The following is a 23,075-nucleotide window of genomic DNA, read 5'->3' as shown; positions in this document are numbered from 1 at the left end:
CACCATATGTGCAAAAAGGAAAGTATTTTAAAAAATTTTTGTCAAGAGTTTTATTCCTGCTTTCTCAAAAGAGTATAACACTAAAATGATGTGGTGTATTTTCACAAACAGGATTATAAATTTGTTTATCTCGTGGTATCAGCAGGCTTCCCTCAGCTATGGGCTACCCCTCCTTCTAAAGAGGAATGCCCAATTGCTTGCTATAATATAATCAACCTAATTTCCTTTTTAGAGGTCAGGAGCTACTGCTGTTAGTCTATTGCCCTCAGGTAGCACATCTCAAATTTTCTGCCTGTAACCTTTTAGACCTGGAAGAGTGTAACTACTCTTTAGAATTATGTCAAGTAAGAGTAAGAAGATTTGATATGGGATTCTGAAGAGGCTCTAAAAACATTTATTTGGGGCTTATTTCTATTTCTTGGTTGTGCTGCTGAGAATCTGAACCAGAGAAAGGTTTGAGGAGTTGAACTAAGTAAGATTTAAAATCCTCCTTTAGGGTTAAGACACTGAATTAAAAAAAAACAAACAAACTTTAGGATCTGTAGTCCACAAACTTTATCAAGTAGTGATTTACTTGTTTATTGTCCACAGCTGACCTCACCAGCCATCACAATCAATGCAGAGAGAAGCGGCCTCATGGAATGCTTTCGAGAACGCTGCTAGGTGAGCATGCAGTCTTCACATTTCTCGTCTTTGTATTTGTTGGAGGGAGAGGGCTGCTTTGCAGTCACTCAGCACATCAGCGTGTGCTTGAATAACAGATTAGTCATTACAACTGAATTGACTTGTTTTTGGGAACTCCTTGAGTTTCTACCTTTCTAAGGTATGAACAAGACTCTCCTCCTGGAGCAGTTTCCCTGTAATCATTTGAAACTCCCATCTTTAAATGAGGCTTTATGTTCTGATTGGTAAATTCTGACCCCAGTCTGTATTAAGTTTGGCTGAAAAGAAACCTGGGGGTGGGTGGGGAATGTCTCTAGCAGTTTTATTTAGAATTACATGACAATAAAAGTCCTTTAAAAGAGGAAGTACATTTTTAAACAGGTAAGCAGAACTTGCCTGCATGTGGTAGGGATAACCGCCTTAGGGTCTGGATTTCCCTTGCTTTGGTTTTTGAAGTCTGAGACGTTGAAGATGGAGAGAGTACTGTTGATGTAGCCTTCCATGGTGTAATGGGTGTGGTTGCCATATGGAGGGACGGAGAAGGACCAGTAATACACCAGGCGGGGGATCATGTCCGATGTGAAAGCAATAATCATGGCCTGTTTGGGGAGGAACACAAGACGGGGGTTGTTAATTTAGAGCCTGTATAGCTATGGTTAACAAACACACCAGAATTACATATTCATTGGTTGATTTTTTTTTTAAATGAAAGATTCAGGAACTTTAATCCTTTCCTAACCGTCAAATGGATACAGATAGCCAGTGTCCTAAAGTCTTTGAGCAATGCTTTAAAGGATAGTTACTTCCTCTTGGTCTTCAGTTCACATAAGGGCTGTCCATCTGCAGTCGAAAAGCAAAGGTCTGCAAGTTGCCTCTTAGGTTTCTTAAGTACAGTAATTGTAGACCAGGGTATCCTGGATTAACTCAAGTTGCTTGCATATGTTGCATATAAATTAGGTTTTCAAAAATTAGAATATTATATAACTCAACCTTGAAACTCTACTTGATATAATTTTAATCTTTCTTTTATGATTGAGAAGGCCCTTCTGTCTAAGTAATACTAGGGCCAGTATTACAAAAATAATGTGGCCTTACATAATTCCTTTGTAGAGTTTACAATTGATAAAAAACTCATTTTTAAATCACTTGCCTCTTAAAATTAATTCTAATTTTATAAATTATAAATTGCATAAAATATTTTCCTTAATCTAATAAGGGCCTTCAAATTCATACTTTTTTCCCCTAGAGTATCTTGACTTATTCACATCAACTCACAGTCTGATTTTAAACCGTCAGTATATACTTACATATGTTGCTTCATTAGAGAGCAAAAATTTTTTATTAATTTTAAAATGTAGGTAGCAAGAAACTCTTGGGGTTGCGCCATTCATATGGTCAAGTGTATGCCTGTTTTATTGGACCTCGTGTCTAAGCCTCTAAACTTCAGAAAGACTAACTGAAGAAAGTCTAGTGTGTTCCAAGATTAAAGGAATAAATTCAGATCAGTTTTAAACCTGAGTCTGTGTCAGGCAGCCCTCTATCCGGATAGAAGGGTATTATGAATTACATGAATTTTTCTCTAACATTCTTTAATTTGGGCTTTCAACTCTCCAATGTATAAAATTGGTTTGAAAGAGGGAGAAAGTAAGGAATATACTTTAACCCAAATTCTATGTGAATAAACAAAGCTGAATGGTTCATTTACTGAAGCAGAAAGACATGTTTTTGGCACAACATGATTTTTAATAGTGTTCATCTGAACATATGGTTTAGATGCAGTGAGACCACAAGTCAACAAACAAGATCTCAGCAGAGCAAGAAAAACAACAAAGGGGCTTTCCTATTGCAAAATTACTCCCCCTAGTAGAATGAGCTTTGTCATCTCCTCTGACGTATGTGTGTATGTTTGACTCTGGGTGGGTTTGGGGAGGGATGTACGACAAGAATATTTTACTTTTTCCAGATTTCAATAGTTTAACATTTCCTGTTATTTAACTATAGCTTTTTACGGAATCACCTGCAGATGTGCTCCAGGAAGCTACAAAAATTCCAACAAGGAAGAGAATTCTCTTGTCTTCTGACAAGACCCTTGTTCCTCCTGAACTGAGCTGCTTTGAGATACACTGCAAAAGTGCAGGTAAATGCGGTGTGCTGCTTTTCCATTTGTCAAAATAAATTAAAATCGGTCTTCAGTGGCAGATACTGTGGCCTGATACAACCTGTCAATTCAGTCTATTATTGTACAAGCTGCTGGAAGATGAATGATTTCATACCAAACTCTTGCTCGATGTCCATTTTCATCCCTGGTGGCTCTTCTCTTTCTCCTAGAGTTGAAAGTTCTCCTATTATGGAAAGTTAGCCCTCTCTGTGCCCAGCAGATGGTAGAGGCCTGCATTAGGTATGGGAGGGGATGATACACAAGGGCCGTTCCTACAGACACACAAACATGCAACAGGACCTGCAGTCTGAAGCTGGACCAAATCCTAATAATATGGGGAAAAGGATGGTCTGTAGTTCAGTGATCTAAAAAGCAGTTTTCCTAGGGTATAATAAAACGATGCCTAGGTTATGAGAAAAAAAAAAAAAACTACTGGATAAGGACCAGTAGCACCAACTGGCAAGCACACAGGTGCCTGTTTACACACCCACCGCCCCCCCCCCCACGGTAGCCTTAGAAACAACAGCAAATACCCCATTTGTGCCAATGGAGTGGAGCCCTGCTGGGGATATCAGGAGAAGGTGCCTACGACAATCAAACCAAAGTGCTGGGAATGGGGAGTACAAATCATCTGAAGTTTCCGGTTAGCTGAAGGTCAAACAAAAACACTTTAAGTTTCAAACCTTGTTGCTTCAATATTCCTAAAGTGCCCAGGTCCACATTCCTACCTTGCTTCATGCTGTACAGCATACTGAATGTGACAGACTCATTCTTTTATGACTGTAGAACTTGAAAAGCCTCACTGTCCTATTTCTGCACATCAGTCTTCATTTCATAGCACAGGGGATGTGCAAGGTGTGGGTAACCTGGGTAAATGGAAAATGATATAGCCTAGCAGTTGTCTTTTGTGTGCAATTTGCAACTTTCTGAAGAAAGCAGGGATAGCCTACGATTTGGATAACTTGAGGGTTCTTGGCAGGGGGTGACAGCTGAGTTCCAGAAAATTGGCTTGATTGTGTAAAACTGTAACCACAGCTCAGTGACACATTGTAAAAATCTTGTGCCTTTAGTTTAGATACCTGTCAAAGTCTACACAGTCGCTGTTACTGATGATGGGTGATGAAGAGAATAACAATAGCTAACACTGCATGAGGACCAGGCTCCATGCATTAACTCGCTGAAGTCCCTGGTTATTCTTTAGGGTATATAATAGTCTTAAAATATACAGCAAGGAATTATTCAATTTACAAATGATAAACTGAAGCTCTCCAGTGTTAAGGTCTGGCCCAAGGTCATGCAGCTGGGAAGCTACATCAGTGAGAGCTGGACTTTGGGTCTGACCTGTGTCTGCAGTGCAGAGCCTGACCAGGAGCCTGACCCACAGGCACTTGCTGAATTCTGTTTCTACAAGTGCTCATGGGAAAAGGCTGCGGACTCCAGGCAAGTGTGGCTTGACAAAGAAATTAAAACTTGGATATCATCGTGTTGGGATTGTGACCTGAGAGTAAAACGGTTAGTGAAATAAGGGAGGAAATAACCCCAGCTGTAAGGATATTTCTAGGGAAGGTGGTCATTCCCCTATTGGGATGGAATGGAACTTATTCTCCCTGAGAGCTCCTTGCTGGCCTGTGCTTAAAAAAAGGGAGAGGGAGAAGGGAGGGGGAGGTAGGGGGTACTGATTGTTCAGATTGGTCCAAGTTCTATATAGGTTATGAAGAACTGTGTTCTGTTCCCCCAAGCTGGGACACATAGAGGGTATGAGGCTGTTTAGCTAATGACCAGTGAGTGGCAAGGAAAGGCCAAGGCTGGGGTGGAGAAGAGAGATGGGACCCATTCTAAAGCCCCCCTCCCTAAAGAACCTCTGCCCCAGGAGAAAAGGAAGGTAACACATGAATGGAATGCAAACTGCTTATACATACATCATCATCAAATAGTTAATATTTTCAGTTAATAGTATGGAATATATGGTAAAATAGGGTAGAAGGATAGTTCTTAATTTAGCATCATCCCACTACAAATGGACAGATTACTATCTCTGTTTTAAAAGCACTATTGGGGGGGCGCCTGGGTGGCTCAGTGGGTTAAAGCATCTGCCTTCGGCTCAGGTCATGATCCCAGGATTCTGGGATCGAGCCCCACGTTGGGCTCTCTGCTCCGTGGGGAGCCTGTTTCCTCCTCTCTCTCTCTCTGCCTGCCTCTCTGCCTACTTGTGATTTCTCTCTCTCTTCAAATAAATAGAATCTTAAAAAAAAATTTTTTTAAAAATTAAAAAAAAATAAAAGCACTATTGGGAAAAAAAAATAAAAGCACTATTGGATAATAGAGAGAATTGGTTCTTACTCTTATTACTATTACTGTGTTTCTATTAAATAAAACCTTTAGCAAATGAACAATAATAGCATAATGGTCACTCTTCGCAACTGTTCCTGTAAGAGGTCTTGATTTATAAGTCACAAATAATATAAACAATTAAGAACATTAAAAAATAATAACAATCACAGTTATAACAACTGTTTTTACATGGAAATTAATATTGGCATCTCCCTCCCATTCAAAAAAAATATAGCAAACATTTGGTTCTTTCGGTAGCAACACTAATGCATTTTTGGATTTCTTGAGCTCTTTACCCTGGGAAGCCTAGGTGTACTCACATTGGTCACCACAGCCAGAATTGCTATTCCTTGCATGATGGGCTGCCACGCTCCGATGTCTTGGGCTTTTTCTGGAACCATGCGTCTATACTGGGTAGTCATTTTCCATGCGTCCACTCTTATTTCCAATATATTGTTCACCAGAGCCAACAGGGGGGCCAGTGGAAAAGAGGCCACAAATAAGGTGACGAACCCAAACTGAATAACTGTCAATGGAATGGACACGCATCATGGAGCGGTGGGTGGATGGGAGGACAACACACTCTCCTTTACTCTTATAAAGACAAAGGCAAACAACAAACTGAATCCCAAAGAGAAAAGACATCCATGGTAGTAACAATGTTCAACAGGGAAAGAACCCGAACCAAAGACAAAGGTTAAGTGTCTGGAAAGAAGACTGGTTAGAGCCGGTTTCTTTCCTACGTACACACGGAGTAGGAATAATATATTTAAAATCTTTAATCAACTAAAGTTATTCGCTGGCAGTAAAGTTGGGACACTCCAAGTATATTATCCATTCTCTGCGGAAATAAGAGAACGCTAGAACAGGATTTGTGATTTAGGGTTAAAAAAAAACCAACAAAAAACAGGAATATTGTGGAAGCATCTAACAAGTTAAAAAGAAATAAGAAATGGACTTTTGGGAAGACTCTGCTTAGAGAATGTTAGAGGAAATATGCTAGAAACAGGCAAATGAGCGAGCTCCCGCGAGTCTGCAAATGCAATGCAGTACATTCAGAGAATTTTTAGTATTATTACAAATCGCAGACATGTATGTGTTGAAAGTGGCCAAATAAGGCAAAATATACTTCTTCAGGAATTTTTCTCTTGACATTGTTGCAGTCTATGTGGTCACAGTAAATAAAAATTCAAGTGATGGCTCAGAAGTTCTTTTCTTCCTTATCTGTAATTTATATGGCATCACTATAGACGGACATCAGAGATTTGGGGTAAACTGTACCATGGCAGCGGGGCAGTGTGTGGTAAAGTTCAGGAATGAGATGGCCAGAGATCTAAAAGAAACCTTTCAAGTAAACTAGTACAGATATGGAAATGAGGCTGTGAGTAAAGGGAAGATTTACAGGCTCTTTACAGCTACAGCTCAGAAAAGGGGCAGGGACCAATCTGGCCAAAAAGGGCAAGACTATGGAGGGAGAAGGAATTGGCATGTGCTTCTGGTCTGAGAGGCCAGGGTGTGTTGCAGAAGAAGAGAGGGCTGGAAAGATCTGGCAGGTCCACAGGCCAGGCAGGAGCCATCACCTTCAGGAAAGACAGCCAAGGACCAGAGGTGGTGATGTCACAGATGTTGACACTAGTGCTTGGTGCTATGCTGCTGACTGTGTCTATGGACCACCTGCCCCTACATGAACTCATCTGCCCACAGGGGCCAGGCAAGAATAGAAATGCATGGAGTGGCTACAGTCAACTGTGGCATACTGGCAAGTCTGTAGGCTAATGAAAGGGACTACTCACAGTTGCCACATCGGAATGAGGGTCCAATGTTGCCAGATCTCCTCGTTATTCAAGAGAAGCCAGAAATTAGGACTATACTGGTAATTAACCCAGTTAAATAGCCCAAACAGAAAAGATGCCATTTAAAATAACAATAAAATTTCAGACTATTTAGGAATAAATTAGTGAGAAATGTTAACACTGATATGATAACAGCCTAAGAAAATAAAAACAAATAATGAATGATAAATGAATGGATGGCCAAATGTTCCATACTCTTAACTGGGCTGACTCATCAGTTATTTTCTCCAAAATAGAATTGCAAAATCTAATGCAAATTTAATTAATAATCCCCAATAGATTTTTTCTTTTTTAAGCTGAAAGGTGATGCTAAAGTTTTTCAAGAAATCTACACAACTACACAGGTAAAATAATGAAGAGGGATGCTCGAACTGACAGCAACGAGAAAGGCTAAGGTGGGACCAGAGAGAAACCAATGCATATTATCACACAATGGCAACTGAAACAGTTCAAAGATAGTGCATTCACAGTGCGAAACAGAAGAGAGGCAGATATCCATGAGATTTTACTATATTATAAAACCGGATACTTCAAATCAGTGGATTCAAGTATTAGAGCAATTAGCTACATCACTGGAAAAACTGGGATGGAGTCCTCACTTCTGTCACCAAAATAAATTACAAATGGATTAATTTAAAAATAATGCACCAGAAAAATCAACACGGTATATAACCTGTTTTGATGTTCAAACGAGAAGAACTTTCTAAACTTCTGAAATCAACAACAAAAAAGACCTATGGATTCTGCAAGGCAAAAAACACACACTGCAAAAACCCAAATAATCCTTGACTCGAATTTTTTCAGGACCCTATAGTGCTCTCTGCCACTCTGCTTCCTTCTTCACTGTGCAGTCAAGCTTCTCGAAATGCCCCCTCAACTATTTCTCCACCGCTCCTTCCTTCCTCAGAGCCACACCTCCTGCCTCAGCCCTCGTGACGCTCACTCTGCAGTGACGGCCTATTCCTAAGCCTGCGTGCGTTTTCAGTCCTTATCTGTTGGATTACGAGGCGTTTTTGATACGGCCAAGTATTTCCCTCTCAGCGGAATGCTTTTCCCCCTTGACTTTTGTTTTACTTAAAGAATCTAAAAAGCCAAGGTGAGGGTTGAGTGTGTGTGTGTACACGCACGTGCACACAATTTTTTTTAAAACGCTACCTAGCTATAGGGTGTGGCTTCTATTTAACCCCACTGTCCAGCAATGAGGCAGGGGCTTCGGCTCTCACTTCTCTGTGTATTTCACATCATGTTCCTTTTATTCGGTGTTCAAATCCCTCTTAAGCAATGTTATCACGCACCCACTCAGCTTCTATGTTGACACAACCCTCTGCTACGTCTCTTCCAAGTGTTCTGCTATTCTTCTTTCTCTTTGTGGATCTCTTTGCCCATTGACCCTTCACATGACCCTTCCCCCCAGGTTCTCATCATCAATTCTGTGCCTGGCAGGCCTGAATCACTCCCATAGTCTCACCTGCAGCTCCTCTGAGCTCCTGATGGATCCAGCTTCCTAATGTAGACGTTTCTATGGACACATCCTGCAGACCCCCTTACACACGAAATACCCAATGCCTAACCATCTTCTTGAAACCAACTTTTCTCCTTATATTCCACCTGCGTATTCTATCTCCTGGAAATTATCTCAATAATTCCATTATATTATATGTAATTATTATATATTATATATATTATTATACTAGTCATCTCTTTAACACTTATCAAATCTGTCTCCCTGATCTCTACTCCTATGCCTACCGCCTCTACTTAGGTGTGGGGATTACCCAATTGTGTGGGTTACCTGGTGTAGCCTCCCCAAATATCATTTTCATTCTAAATACCTTCCATTCTACAGCAGAATGAGCTAATCTTTTTCAAAATAAACATTATACTATTCTTTCGCTTACAAATACTCCAAGCATAAGTTCATTAAGGATAAGTTCTAGGGATGCCTGGGTGGTTCAAGTTGGTTAAGCGTTTGCTTTCGGCTCAGGACATGGTCCTAGGGTCCTGGCATCGAGCCTGCATCGGGCTCCTTGCTCAGTGGGGAACTGCTTCTCCCTCTGCCTGCCACTCCCCCGCTTGTGTGTTCTTTGACAAATATTGGGGAAAAAAAAAAAAAAAGGATAAGTTCTACCCCCCTGGCTAAGCAAGCATTATGACCTAGCCCTTGCTCCCCTTATAGTCCTACCTATGGATCCTTTGTTCTTACCATATTTTGTTTACTTGCCACTCTTTGAACTGGCCAAGGTGTTTCATGCCCTGGTACTTTTAAATGGGTCTCCCTCTCTGCATGAAAAGTCTAGTTCCTTTCCCATACTTCAGATAGACAACTTGCACCCATCCTTCCAAGTCCTGTTCAAGTATCACCTATTCTAGGAAGTCTGATCTCGTCCCTTGGCTCTGTGAGGGCAGACACCCTGTCTTACTTGGTTTTGCCACCAACTGATATGGTATTTGGCAGGTGCTCCATAAATGTTTATTGGATGAATGAATGAATAAATGAGAAAAGAGATAGGAGGCATCATCAGGTGGTGGGCATCAAAGCAGGTGGTGGGCAGAAACCGTAGAGATGAGGGAGTGGGGGAAGACAGGCCTGGGTCGTAGAGAGTATAGGGGTGCACGCTCAAGTGCTGACAGCAATCATAGTAAATTAGATGGAGACAATAATAATTGAAGGTCATTGTTTCAATGGATCTTTTAAAAAAGTAACTTGGAGATGGAAGAAAAGGAGGTCAAGTTAACAAGGGTAGAAGAGGCAGGGCTAGAGAAAAACAGGGTCCACTCTGCCACTTTACTGCATTTAATTTGTGGCACCTGCCCCCGGAAGCCACCACTGAATTCTCAAGAGAGTTTCTACACTATGTAGTGCTAGGAGCACAGAATGGTTATCTTATGGCTTCCAGATTGTAGACTGACAGGCTCTTTCTCTGTATCCTCTGTCTGAATTCTCAGAAGGTAGGAACATACACCTGGGGAGGCAATTTTGGTTAACACACCAGCGTTACTTTAATCATCTCCAAGGATGGCAGATAGAAATAGATAAATAAAGTAGAAATTTCACCCAAAAATAAAACCCCAAAGACATGCCATAAAGAACTTCACTGGGATGCTGGGGGCCATGTTAACACAAACTCGACTCACAGCTGTATGTGTGTATTGAAATGCCAAGCTCAGGTCACTTAAATATTTATGAGTACCGGGTCCAGACCGTGGGGCTCCAGCTGAGGGCTGAAAGATGCAAAGGTCTTGGTAGCCACCTTGAGGGGAATCAGTCTAGCCAGGGGGACAGGCACACACAGAGCCAGATGCCATCAAGGCAGGAAGCAAGCGCTGTTAATGCCTAGAGAAGAGAGCAGCAAATCTGTGGGAAAAGCTGAGTGCTACTGCTGAGGCTTGGCAGGAATTCCTCAGGTAGAGAAGAGAAGGTGTTTCAGGCAGAGGGGAGTTCTAGTCTTCTCCACTGGACAGAGGGGAACAGAGATGGTGGTGGAGAATAAGGCTCCAGGGTTGTCTGGCAGAAGATGGTCCCCCTCAACAGCTAGGAGGCATAATTAAAAAGGTGGATGGTGGTGTCATTCACAGATATGGGGAAAACCAGAAGGAAGGAGCTGCGGTGATGAGACCAAAGGCACTCTATATTTATTTTGGAGAAACAGAAATAATTCAAAAGGTACTTGGCAATTCTATCTTCCACAAACTAAATAACAAAAGCAGACTTTGCTCTGGTGTTGAATACCAATCAGACGGCCTACGCCCAACAACAGATGAGTTTTTCTAATTCATTTGGTATTAGTTGGATAATAGGAAAACAATTAAATAATCTAAAAAACAATTGTCTTTAACAGTTATTATTCCATCCTTTCTTGTAGGGTAGGATGAGGCCAAATTATTGTGTTGGTAATTATTTTAATGAGATTATGAAACTCAAAGAGTCATGCCAACTTCTCCCCAAAGCACAACCTTTTCCTATAACTTCTTTCAACACTATCTATTTGACTAGTCAAACACAGAAGAATAACTTTTTCCAAGCAATGTTTTTGGTGCTAAAATAACAAATGATATTCTGTCCCAGAATGTTATTGTTATTAATGCTGATAATAGCTCCAATAAGAAATATTACAGTTATGACTCATTTTGGAATCAGAGGTAACTGTCTTATAGTCTTTTTGAAAATGAACAGAATAAATAAATAAATACAGCTTCTACATTATGTACTGAAGCTATACCCTTAACTGAACCTGGTCACGAAACATAACGAAAGCAAAAATGAAATTCAAATCAAACTCCAGGCTGCAAAGTACTGTTGACTGAAGAAGCTATAAGACAAACCTTTCACTCACTGAAGGAAGCAGATGTGATCCATGTATAATGTATATTTTTAAAAGCAATTATATATAGAATGTGATTTAATAAAACCATCCTCTATCTGCAGGCTTGGAAACAGGAACCACAAAGGGGTATCTTTGCAAACACACAAATCCCTGTTTCAAAGCAAGGCCCGTCAACCAAAATGTTGTGCCTCATTTTCTATTCTCTTAAGCTTAACAAAATTATAATTCAGGGCAGTGGTTAGCTGAAAGTGCAAAGATACAAAACATGTAAATAGTAAGCCCTCCAACGGATACAAGTGTGTCATGCGTATAGAAAAGACAGTGCTTCCTTTGGAAATGTTTTGAGATGTGTCCATTTAAAGGCGCCCAAGAGCTCAGATTCAAGTCCAGCAGAAGAGAAACAGCCTAGGCAAATACTGCACAAATGGACAACAGCATTCAAGAAAGAAGGGGCCTGTCCTCAGTCTTAATTCCAAACCAGCCCAATGTTAGTTCTAAATTCAAGCCAGTGATCAGTCATGAGGTCACTTAAGGAACCACACAGAAAGGATGGGCCAGGGGAAATAGGTACAACTGTCAAAAGTAGGTGGGAGGTGTGAAAGGGGGAACCCTGGGATCCTCCCTGCCTGGAAGCAGCGAGCTCCTGCAGGCTGTCGGTGCAGACTTGGTTAAATGACTCACTCAGAAGTGTGTCGGTCAACAGCTGGGCCTGTGTGGACTCCAGCCCAAGCTGAATCACCTCTAGTCAGAGCTGTGAGCTCGTTCTCAGATGGCCTGGATAGAACGCACTGAGAACGGTGAGGATGGACCTCAGTGAGTGTTCCATCGGACTGCGTAGTAATAAACCTTGAGCTCTGTACAAAGAATATTGACAAAGACACACACAGTCATCTTAGTTTAAAGCCTGACTGTGTAATTTTATCTAGTGGAGAAAAACACTTTTTTTTTTTTTTTCCATTTCACTATGCCAGGTAACTAATTATGTGGGATCCAAAACATGTTCCAGTATGATTTATGTCACTAAGGACTTACTCATTTCAAGATATTCATAAAACAATCCCAGTTTGCCCATGAGCTGCAGGTGGTAATCTTGTTCCCATCGCGGGGTCATTTTTTCTGCTCCAGAAACTGTGCGACATCGTCCAATCAGGTTCTTGACCCAGCTGCCAAAAAGATCGAACTATAAATTAGAAAAGCATTAATTATTTTGCAGATATCTCAAGCGAACCACACAACCTCCCCAAGAAATTAATCGCTTGTTTTCATGCTAAATTTCTATTTCTGCTTCCCTACCCCCAGATATTTTGAAAACCAGTACTACGTACCAGGCTTTATTAAAATCGTAACTGCTACTGTTTTTTTTCTCCCAGCTCCTTTCCATATGGTAGTTAATTTTTAGAAATACTTTTCTCTCATTTGATTAATTTTAGGTTTTTGTTTTGTTTTTTGTTTTCCCCCATTTGGCTGCTATTATCCAAAATGGTCCTTCTAGTATAAAATCACCAGAGAAGAAAATATAGGCAGACATGGTACTGGAGCTGATGATCCTGCTGCAGAGAAGAATGAGGCAGGGCAAGGAATGGAGATTATTTGCATTCGTGGAAGGGGGAGAGGGGCTATGGCAGAGAAGGGCTCAGGTGGAGGAGTGACATTTGAATAAAAATGTGAAGGAGGGGGCGCCTGGGTGGCTCAGTGGGTTAAGCCGCTGCCTTCGGCTCAGGTCATGATCTCAGGGTCCTGGGATCGAGTCCCACATCGGGCTCTCTGCTCAGCAGGGAGCCTGCTTCCTCCTCTCTCTCTGCCTACTTGTGATCTCTCTCTGTCAAATAAATAAATAAAATCTTTAAAAAAAAAAAAATGTGAAGGAGGCAAAGGGTACAGTGACTCCAGAGCCCCAGAGGCAGGAGCAGGCCCCTGACTTTCCTTCAACGGACAGCATGGTGCCCGGTGTGGTCCTGGGTTAGCAGGAAACTGCTATGGTGGTTCTGAGCTGTGCAGAGCCCAAGAGATCACCATGAGGATCTGGGCACTTTTTACTCTGGGGGAAGCGGGGAGCCTTTAAAGGTTTCTGAGAGAATGGGGATATATTTTCATTTAGATGGAACAGGTCCAAGACCCTATTTTAAGCTGAATAAATCAAGGACCCGAAAAGTGACAATGCCCCACGCTCTGCTCTATTGGGCACCGGCCCCACTGAGTCGTCTGTTGTCTTTTATGTTACCTTCTTTCCTAATGCCTCCAGACAAATGTGTCCTCTCCCCCTCCCCCCTGCTTTTAGGGCAATTTTTCCTGAAAAGAAATTGAAGTTGGCGGTGGCACGAAGCGTGCACCTGTAGCCTAAAGAACCGTTGTCCCCTCAAGCAACAGCCGGCTTGTGGTTTCCTCATGGAGTGCACCGTAAGAGGCACAACAGCAGCAAACAACTTCAAATACAAACATCTGGGCTAAGCTGTGGATGATCCAGCAACATGCTCGCACGGATTTTCAAATTCAGATACTGAGAAGGCTTCACCCTAAAGACAGCCCTAGCGGGGGTGCCCATGCACACGTGCTACAAACAGCTTGTCATGCCAGACGTCCCACTGCTGCTGGTCTCTGTGGTAACCCGACCGACCCCCAACCCCGAGGCGCACGAGGGGGCGACCGCTCTATGACAGAACACGCCCCTGGCTTCACAATCCTGCCGTACCTCTTTCTCTTCTATGACATTAGGGACACAGCGCGAGGCTTGGGAAGTGGCGGAGACACGGTCTCAGACACCCCTGAATCCGAATCCACACTTCACTGCTTACTACCTGACTTCGGTCACGCTAAAATAAAATGGGGTGCGGAAGCCTATCCTGTCCAGGGTTTCTGTCAGGATTAAATGATCCAGAATAGATAACGTATCTAGCACATTTCCTAATACATCAAAACCCCCTTCACGGGATTTTCTTTTGAGCAATACAGGCTCACTGGCTGAGGCCGATGGTAAACCCAGGCTCAGTGACTTGGAATCTTGGCTTGGGGACACAATGCTGTCTAGATGGGTGGGTCCCACTTCAGCACTTAGAATGACCTGGAAGGCTTGTTGCTGTGCTCCTTCCTATGCCCCAATCCAAAGCTCTGTAATCAGTCAAGTCTAAGGCAAGGCCAGGCACCTGCAGCTTTAGGCATGATGGGGGTCTTGGGACACTGGTGGCATCATCCATCACCCTTCAGGACACCCAGACTGGAGACTCCTGGTTTCTATTGTCTTATTTATTTATTTTGGCTCACACTTCCAGCCTCAGCCTCTTGATGGATTCCTCTCCATGCTCCAGAGAAGAATTCTTTTATGACTGGGGATCTAAATCCATTCCAATTTGGACTGAGGATGAAATTTCTGTCCTGGCAACCACTTGTATGACCAGCTCCTCTACCCACTTCCCTCTGGTACCGTACTGCCTTCCCTCACCCATAATGGGTCATATTAGAAATCCTTCTGACTGGCTTCCTTTTCTGAGCTACAGACTCTGAGCCTCTTGTTCCATCTTCCTCAGTTGAACCACTTATCAGTAACAGGAAATCTTGGGCTGTCATCCCTCCATCACTGTCCTTGGTCTTTTGCGTTTTCTAGTGGGTTATGAATCTAGGGCAGAGATCTCAATCTTGACTGCATGTAGAATCACCGAGAGAACTTTTTAAAAATACTGGTACCAGACACTTCTTCCCCTGGCCACGGTTGGAAGCTTCCTCCCTCTAGCAGAGGTTACAAAATAGTTTTCTTAAGACTTTACCATGCATACTAGCAATAACAGAACAGCATTATAAAAAGCCACCCTTTCCTAAGTCCTTATTATGCATAAAGCAGGGCTTAAAGCACTTTACACCTCATTTTCTCTTTGTTTCTTCATTATCATATGTAATCCACATGGTACAGATAATCACTATTTCTATTTAAGGCTATTCCACAGTATTCCTACTTGCTAATTTTGAATACAAGCACCCTTCAGTATCTGAATCTATTTTATTCTTCTTGAAAGTGAAGGATCAGTGTGAACAGTGAGGGATAGCTTTATGTAAGGTTCCTTACTCTATGTCTTTGGTTCATCCTCTAGCCAAATCAGATCTTGAGAAGGGATATTTTCTTTCATAATAGTTCACTTTCTTTAAGTAGTGCATATCTATTGTGAAAAATACAAAAACATATAATGGATGAAAATTACAGTCATCCATTATCTAAACACCAAAGAACAATGCTATTGGTATTTTAGATATTTAACTATAATTATGTTCCTTAACATTTATCATAAAAATTTCTCCAGAGTAAGTAGCTTCATGTAGCAATTGTATTAGTCTTTTGTCAAGCACAGAATAAAATTCCCAGGAATGCCTCAAATACTAAAATACTGAGTGAGGCTGGGATGGTGAAAGGGCTCTGAGCTTGTTCTCTGGGTCCAACAAACAACTGTGTCACTTCGCTGATGTTACGTATTTGAAGCCTATGGCTCACTCACTCACTCCTCTGGTGCTGGGGACTGCCCGCTAAATCCTAGGTACTGACTTAGGTGCCGGGGGGACCCCAAATGGACCTGGGTCATGGTGCAAGAGGTGCTTCTTCTTACACTCCAGGAATCCTCACCAAGGACCTCAAATGGGGTGGCGGTGGAAGGCGGCAAGTTGATGGTGACATTCATTTCGTTATGTTCCCCATGACATACTTAAATGGTGTGAAAACAGCTACTGACTTACATATACAGTTTTTCTCTCCCCTCCTGTGAGTTTTTGGGGTGGGGACAGTTTTGGGTAGCAAGAGTAACTGCGCTCTCTCTCACTTTTGTGGAAAGAGTGGGAAAGAAAATGGCTAATAAGGAAGAACGATAGGAAGAGCCAGAGTCACTCTCTAAAGTGGCTAAAATTTAGCATTCCTAGTTTTCAGGCAAGGGGAAAATAAATGTACCACCTCAAGTGTACCACCCTCAAGTATTTTAGGCTAGGCGTAGAAAGAGCTGAACAAAAAGTTTAGCTTACTAAAATTTTGCAACGATGGCTTCACTTGAAGTGCAGGTATAAAGCGGCCATGGACACTATATACATCCTTTATTTTTAAATATTTTATGTGAACAAGATTCATTGCATATTAATTTCTCAGTGCCAGTTTAGGAAATACACACCCCCCCCAACAGCCACTATTATTATTTTTTTTTTAATCAGAAAATAGCTTTCTGACAACCAATTAGTCATCAAAATTTGGTTTAAATAACCAGCCTACTTCCTTCGGAAAAATGCTTTTTTACTCATCTTTTTACTCATCTGAGTGAAGCCTTTCCTCTATTTGATATATTTATTTTCATACCCAACATTGGTGCATGATCTACTTCTACTCATTTGGAACAATCTGAGTATGAACTCAGTGAAGGTAAGGGTTGTTTACTGTGTAGTAAGGCCCCCAAAATATCAATTTTACAGCTAAGACCAAAATCCATTTTTCTGTGAGCGGGGAGAGAGGTGAGGAGGGAGCTGGGGGGAAGAGGAGGGTCTGTTTGGAGACAGACCCTGACCATTCACATGGAAGGTGGACGATGAAGCCTGGTGAAGAGATGTGGAAGCACACACTGAAACCTGGAGGTTTCTGCTCCGCAAAGACGAGGGGGGAAAAAAAGAGGTTAAATGTTCTGCAGAGAGAATCAACAGGGACCTGGTAATGGGGAAGAGAGAGAGGTTAATGGAGGGAAGAGAAAGAAAGGGAAGTTCTATGTGGTGGGGGGAAGACACGCAGCAGAGTCTAAAGCTACAAAGAAGGGTAATAGGGGGAAAAAAAAACAGTCATATAGTTATATGGACAAAAGACTTTAAAAAAGATGAATTTTTTAAATTTTAAAATTAAAGTTGTTTGGGTTTCGGGCTCTGTGTCCCAAATGTCAGTAAAGTCTGCTGGTATGAGTGGTTCTGGAGGACACCGAGGAGAGGGGCCACAGCTGGCGTTAGGGTTGGCATAAGCAGAAAATACAGATGTGGGAGGCAAGACAGAAGAGAGATCAAAAGTTTTTTGAGAACAGAAACTCAGAGCCAGAAATTATCTTGAAAAGTTATGTGGAATAGTCAGAAAAATGACTTCCCAACATTTGTCTACAGCCCCCGCCTAGAACAAACAAATATGTTACGTTACCTGGTACGGGGGAAATAAGGTTGTAAATGAGCTGACATTAAGATAGATTTTCCTGGGGGCGCCTGGATGGCTCAGTGGGTTAAGCCTCTGCTTTCAGCTCAGGTCATGGTCTCAGGGTCCTGGGATCGAGCCCCGCATCCGGCTCTCTGCTCAGCAGGGAGCCTGCTTCCCCCTCTCTCTCTGCCTGCCTCTCTGCCTACTTGTGATCTCTCTCTCTCTCTGTGTGTCAAATGAATGAATAAAATCTTTAAAAAAAAAAAAAAAAAGATAGATTTTCCTGGATCATCCAGGTGGGCCCACTGAAATCACCAGGGTCAATCAAAGCAGAAGAGGGAGGGAGGGAGGGAGGAACTAAGGGGATGTGACTACAGAAGTCAGACACAGCCACAAGGCTGGCTCGGAGATGAGAAAAGAAGCCATAAGCCGAGCAATGTGGACAATCCTAGAAGCCAGAAAAGGCAAACAAATAGATGCATCTCAGAGGCTTCTGGAAGGGAAGGCTCCTGCCAACACCTTGACTGTAGCCCACTGAAACCCGTGTCAGACTTGTGACTTCTGGAACTGTAAGGTATTAAAATCTGTTGTTTTGTGTGTTTTTTTTTTAATTGTCTTCCTATTACCATTAGGTTGGTGGTAATCTGTTCAGCAGCAATAAAAAAGGAATATACTAAGCCCCCTGAAAATGTGTAGAAATTGAGACAGCACTGGACTCTTCACTTTGATATAAGATAGGGCTTAAGTGAAGATTTAAAAGGACAGTGTGACCTTGGCTAACATCTGTTGCTCTCATTTCTTAGGGAAAGAACAGTAAGCCAAAACATTTGTGGTTATTATTTTAGATGATTATCTCTTAAAACATTATGTAATCTTGCGCCTGAGGAACACAAGAGAACTCTGGTTGAAAGCACATGGATTTGGAGTCCTGGGATCTTGGATTTGAATTCCACAGTAGCCTCTTACAGATAACGCAAACATGGGTAAATCATTTAACTGCTTTAAGCCACAGAATCTTCATTTTTATAAAGGAGAAAAAATAAGGATTGTCTGTAAGATTAAATGAGAGTGATCTATCAAGCACTTAATACAGGGACCTGGCACATACTAGGAACTCAACAAATTACTACTGTTGGTTTTTAAAGCTTACTATAAGGAAGGAGAAAGTCATGAAAGTTGGGGAAATACTTAGTTCACAGCCTCAACAAAGGTCATGCCTCCAAGAACGAGGATCAGTTTGCTACCAATAATGGGCTAATAGGCATAAACTGTAGCAGATGGAGATTCAAGTTAAATATGATTTTTTTTCCTTTGTAACATAATTATCAAACACTGGATACATTTATACCATTGGTTGGACCATCTTGTCTGGAGACCTATAATAAATAGAGTTTACTCCATTTTAGAGGTGGGCACGCAGCTGTGTGAATATATAGGCAAGTGATTTGGATGTGTGGGCTGTTCTCTCCTCAGTCACAGCCCCGGGATTACACAGCCTCATACTCACGGGAGTAACACCTCTTGTATGTTATTCCAGATTGCTTTGCCTCCCATGATTATTGTCAGCTGCGTCGTCAGTTCAAGGAGACAGCCACCTGGGTCACACTGGAATATGACAAAGAAAATCCCATTTAAATTCTAGATGGGTCAAACATGAAATTGAGTCACTACTTTTATTTTTTGCTGATATTCTTCTGTTGAGGTGAAGAGACTCTCTAGACTATACAGTGAAGAAACTCTTCACTGGGCAGCCGGGAGGAAACAGGAAGCAGCTTCAATTGTCAAGAGAATCCAGTTCTAAGTCCATACCTCTTCGTTTCTGTATTTTCCCAGCCAATAGACGGGGTCTCCTGGGTAACCTACAAATTTGCCCTTAAAGAATGCGATGTAGAAGCATGAAGAATAGTAGTTGACAAACTGGAATAAGAACATCTTCATGGTCAGGCTGTTCTCATAATCTGTCTGCGTCCTTGGGAGTTCTGTAGTTGAATAAAGGTAAGATTTTAAAACTGTGAACAGCTTTGAGACCCTAAGCAAAGACACGGATACATGAGTTAACATGTTTTAAAAAAAAAAAAAAATACAATTCACACTGTTTCCGTTTAAGCTGTTCTGAATTCCTTAATATAGCTACTGTGTTAATTCCAAGTTTACACATCGTTGTAAGAGTCCTCCCTCCCTCCCCCTTCCGCCGAGAATACAATATCCCATACGGCAAAAATATTCAAGGATTCCTTAATTTTTATGAGCCCAGTATTATCAAATGGACAAGGCCGTGCTCTCTAGGTCTAAGTGGACAAAAAAAAAATTTTTTTTTTGAACAGCCCTGCTAAATGATACTCTCTTGTCTTCCTGAATTGCGATAAGGTAGGGCTGTTGAAACAAACAAGGGGGAACTTGTTGCAAGCAGTTGGAGAAGACAAAACAGGTCATTCTTCTAGTTTAGAATTTAAATCAGTCTGATCATTTTCAGAAGATGACCGCTGAGCAGACCATTCGGAAAATGACCCAGGCATATGCAGCATGTGGGGAGTGCTTAACTCTGACCACCAAGCAGCTGCCTGGGATACAAGCCAGGGAGAGAGAAACATTTATTACAAAAGCCGGAGCTGATGAGAACAGAGCTATATTAATATGAACAGCATGGGGGGAAGCCACGCAACAGTGTGATTACTTGTCCTCTCAGCAAAAGAGGAGCATATTTGCCACTGGAACCATGACCCTATTCCACTTATTTGCAATAAAGAGACTATTTACTTTCAACAATAGGGTACGTGATCTAACATAATTGAAAATATTATTCAGGGCTGATCTGTTTACACGGAGCTTGGACATTATAATGATTGTCTTTGCTTTGTCCCTTTTGCTAATGCAAAGCTGTAGATAATTCCTTTCCCACACAGGTTAGATGAAGTATGTTTACACTTGAAATTTTCAAAAATTTGTAACATGTTGAAATTGAAATGCCTAAAACAGACAGACTCTCTTTTTCACCAGGTTCTAAAAATGTCTTACAGATGACCAAAGCTGTAATAGGACCTTACCAAAATTCGTAATCATGATGGCCACTTTTTCATATATGATGTTCAGAATCATAATGATGACAAAGCTGATGAGGGAAGCTGTGATAGACGTGGCTGTCTGAGGGGTCAGGTACTTCTGGATTGAGTCCGTCCCGTTCAAGGTCTCGGGAAGTTTGGTAGAAAACACAATGAACACCGACAGCCTGTAGACAATGATCCCAATAACGGAGGCGATGATCAACAGGATCTGGAAGCACAACAAACACACCCACGTGAGCTTCACGAGGAGTATTTTTATGCTTAGAGATGAACCCCTGTGTGAATGGACAAGGTGCATGTGTGGGATAATGGGACTCTCGCACAACGGCCATGAGACAGGTAGAACCTGGGCATGCTAAATTTCCCAAAATAGGGGAAAGGAACGATGGAAGTCAAAAGAGCATGTATCCACTGAGGGAAAATAAAAGCAAGGGGAGAAACTGCACAAGGAGGGAGGAGTCCATGGGAAGCCTGTACTTTTGGGCAGTTTGTCTGCAAACCCCAACCTGCTCCAAAAATGGTCTATTAAAAAAAAAATTATCTTCAGATGAGGAAAAACTGGAATAGTAGCACGCATGAAAACATCTCTTCTACAGTTGCGGCATCCTTGAGGGTATGCAATAAAGTTTTTGCTCAGTTATGGTGCATTAAGGGGATAGCTCTCCTTCCAACAGAGAACCGAGCACAGGTTCAAGGGTCAGTAGGTGCTAGCATCTTAGTCACCTGCATGAGGCGAGATTCAGAACAGGACCCGGGAGGCTGCAGCATGCCCACAGGGAAGTTGGAAAGGACAACAAGGTATCTGCTGATGAAGGCAGCATATGCTTTTCATGCTCAGATCTTAAGATCTGAAACTGGCAGTTATTCACACCTGCCTTTGTACAAGATTCATTTCACTAATCTGTTGCATTTTTGACAGCACAGACCCCATGTGGGGGGGGCAGGGTCTGAAGCCATTTGTACATGGTTCGTAGGACATTACTTCCTCACTAGGCAGGTTTTCTCTGGCCCCTGAATAACACACACTGAAGATCCCTTTTTCAAACTGTTTCCCCTACGTCTACTTTCTTGGACTTACTCCAAAGCATGTACTCGATGTGACTGACTGCCTGTGAGGACTGCTACCAGGGAGAAAAGCTACAGATACTGCAGATACTGTGCCCTTCAGGGCCAAGCAAATCACTTGGTGTTGTTTACTGCAAGAGAGGGTGCCTGGTTTTCACCTGGGGAGAGATTATAGGTGAGGCCCTGGAGCCAGCTTCCTGCATTTGACTCCCAGCTCTGCCTAGAGCTGTGGGACCTTGTGCAAATTACTTAGCCTTTGGGGTTTCAATGTCTTTGTCCTTAGAGTGAGGGATCCTAATGGGAACTAACTTATAAAATTGTTGTGAGGCTTTAATGAGTTACCCCAGGTAAAAACACTTAAGAACATTAAGCCCATGCACATGAAAAGTACTATGTAAATGGTAGCTGTGAATACGGCAACTGACATGTTATTAATAAGAGGTTTTTCTTACTTTTAAAGCCATCAGTTTGTAGAGAAGGCATGATATTTCCTCTTCTAATCTCTCTCATTATCTCCTTCCCTTCACAGAAAGGGCTTAATACTTGGAATGACATGTCTGTGTACGTCAGTACAAGTGAAAATTAGCCAAGGTGGAGAAAAATGTATTAGAGAAGGTATATCCCGCCTTCCTCTCTGAGCACAACAAATATTGGCCATTTAAATCGTATATATTTAGGGGCACCTGGGTGGCTCAGGCGGTTAAGCGTCTGCCTTCGGCTCAGGTCATGATCCCAGGGTGTTGGGATTGAGTCCTGCATCAGGCTCCCTGCTCAGCAGACTCCCAGACCCTCTCTGCCTCTCCCTCCCACCCCCGAGCGAGAGGGAGAGATGCTCTCTCTCGCTATCTCTGTCTCCCTCTCTCAAATAAATAACTAAAATCTTTAAAAAAAAAAATCATGTATATTTTTTTAAAATCCCATAATAATTTGAATTATTAAGTAATTATAATAGTTGAGATTCTTTAAATGCTTACTCTTCACCTCAGCACACATATTTTTAAAATCCCCAACAACAGCTCTGGGAGATAGGTAGCCTGGTATCTTTTACAGTGGAAAAAGAGCCAAAGAGATTGAGACTTTGACCCAAATTAAGCCACTAGTAACTGAAAGAACAGAGATACTCAGAGACTCCAGAGTCCCACTAACCTCTACAGGGCACTGCCTCCTACGTGGGTTAGGAAATGAATTCCAATTCATTTCAGAGCTTCTACAAACTTGACTTGTTTCCATACTTCTTCAGGGCACTTGATAGGTTCAATATATTTTCCCAGGAGGAAGATTTTAATTCTCAAGCTCCTTATGAATCTTTTCTGATTATAACTTTAATATAGGATTATTGGAACACTTGAAATTACACCACAGTGGACACTGGTTGCTCTTGCTGCCTTGGATCTGTTCCCAGTCTTAGCAGCAGACCCAGCTCTTGCTTTGGCGGAATGAACTCTCCTTCACTTTCAGTCCTGCGGTTTGCACTGGATTGTCCCCCTGCTCCCC

The 23,075-nt window shown here is 42.0% G+C and overlaps 1 protein-coding gene across 2 annotated transcripts in view; it reads right to left on the bottom strand.

Moving 5' to 3' along the window:
* ANO6 (anoctamin 6) overlaps positions 1 to 23,075 on the bottom strand; it is a 181,633-nt gene that overhangs the window by 6,763 nt on the left and 151,795 nt on the right. For both annotated transcript variants that reach the window (XM_044227537.1, XM_044227538.1), the window contains 6 exons: positions 20,499 to 20,724; positions 19,264 to 19,433; positions 18,962 to 19,059; positions 12,363 to 12,493; positions 5,473 to 5,678; positions 1,060 to 1,262 (listed from right to left, as the gene is read on the bottom strand). In XM_044227537.1, the coding sequence (XP_044083472.1) occupies positions 1,060 to 1,262; positions 5,473 to 5,678; positions 12,363 to 12,493; positions 18,962 to 19,059; positions 19,264 to 19,433; positions 20,499 to 20,724 (1,034 nt within the window). The remainder of the gene's footprint in view (positions 1 to 1,059; positions 1,263 to 5,472; positions 5,679 to 12,362; positions 12,494 to 18,961; positions 19,060 to 19,263; positions 19,434 to 20,498; positions 20,725 to 23,075) is intronic.

The sequence above is a fragment of the Neovison vison genome, chromosome 12, assembly GCF_020171115.1.
Source record: "Neovison vison isolate M4711 chromosome 12, ASM_NN_V1, whole genome shotgun sequence".
Lineage (NCBI taxonomy): Eukaryota > Metazoa > Chordata > Mammalia > Carnivora > Mustelidae > Neogale > Neogale vison.
Note: the sequence above shows the minus strand (reverse complement) of the source record. Positions and strands in the feature narration are given on the sequence as shown.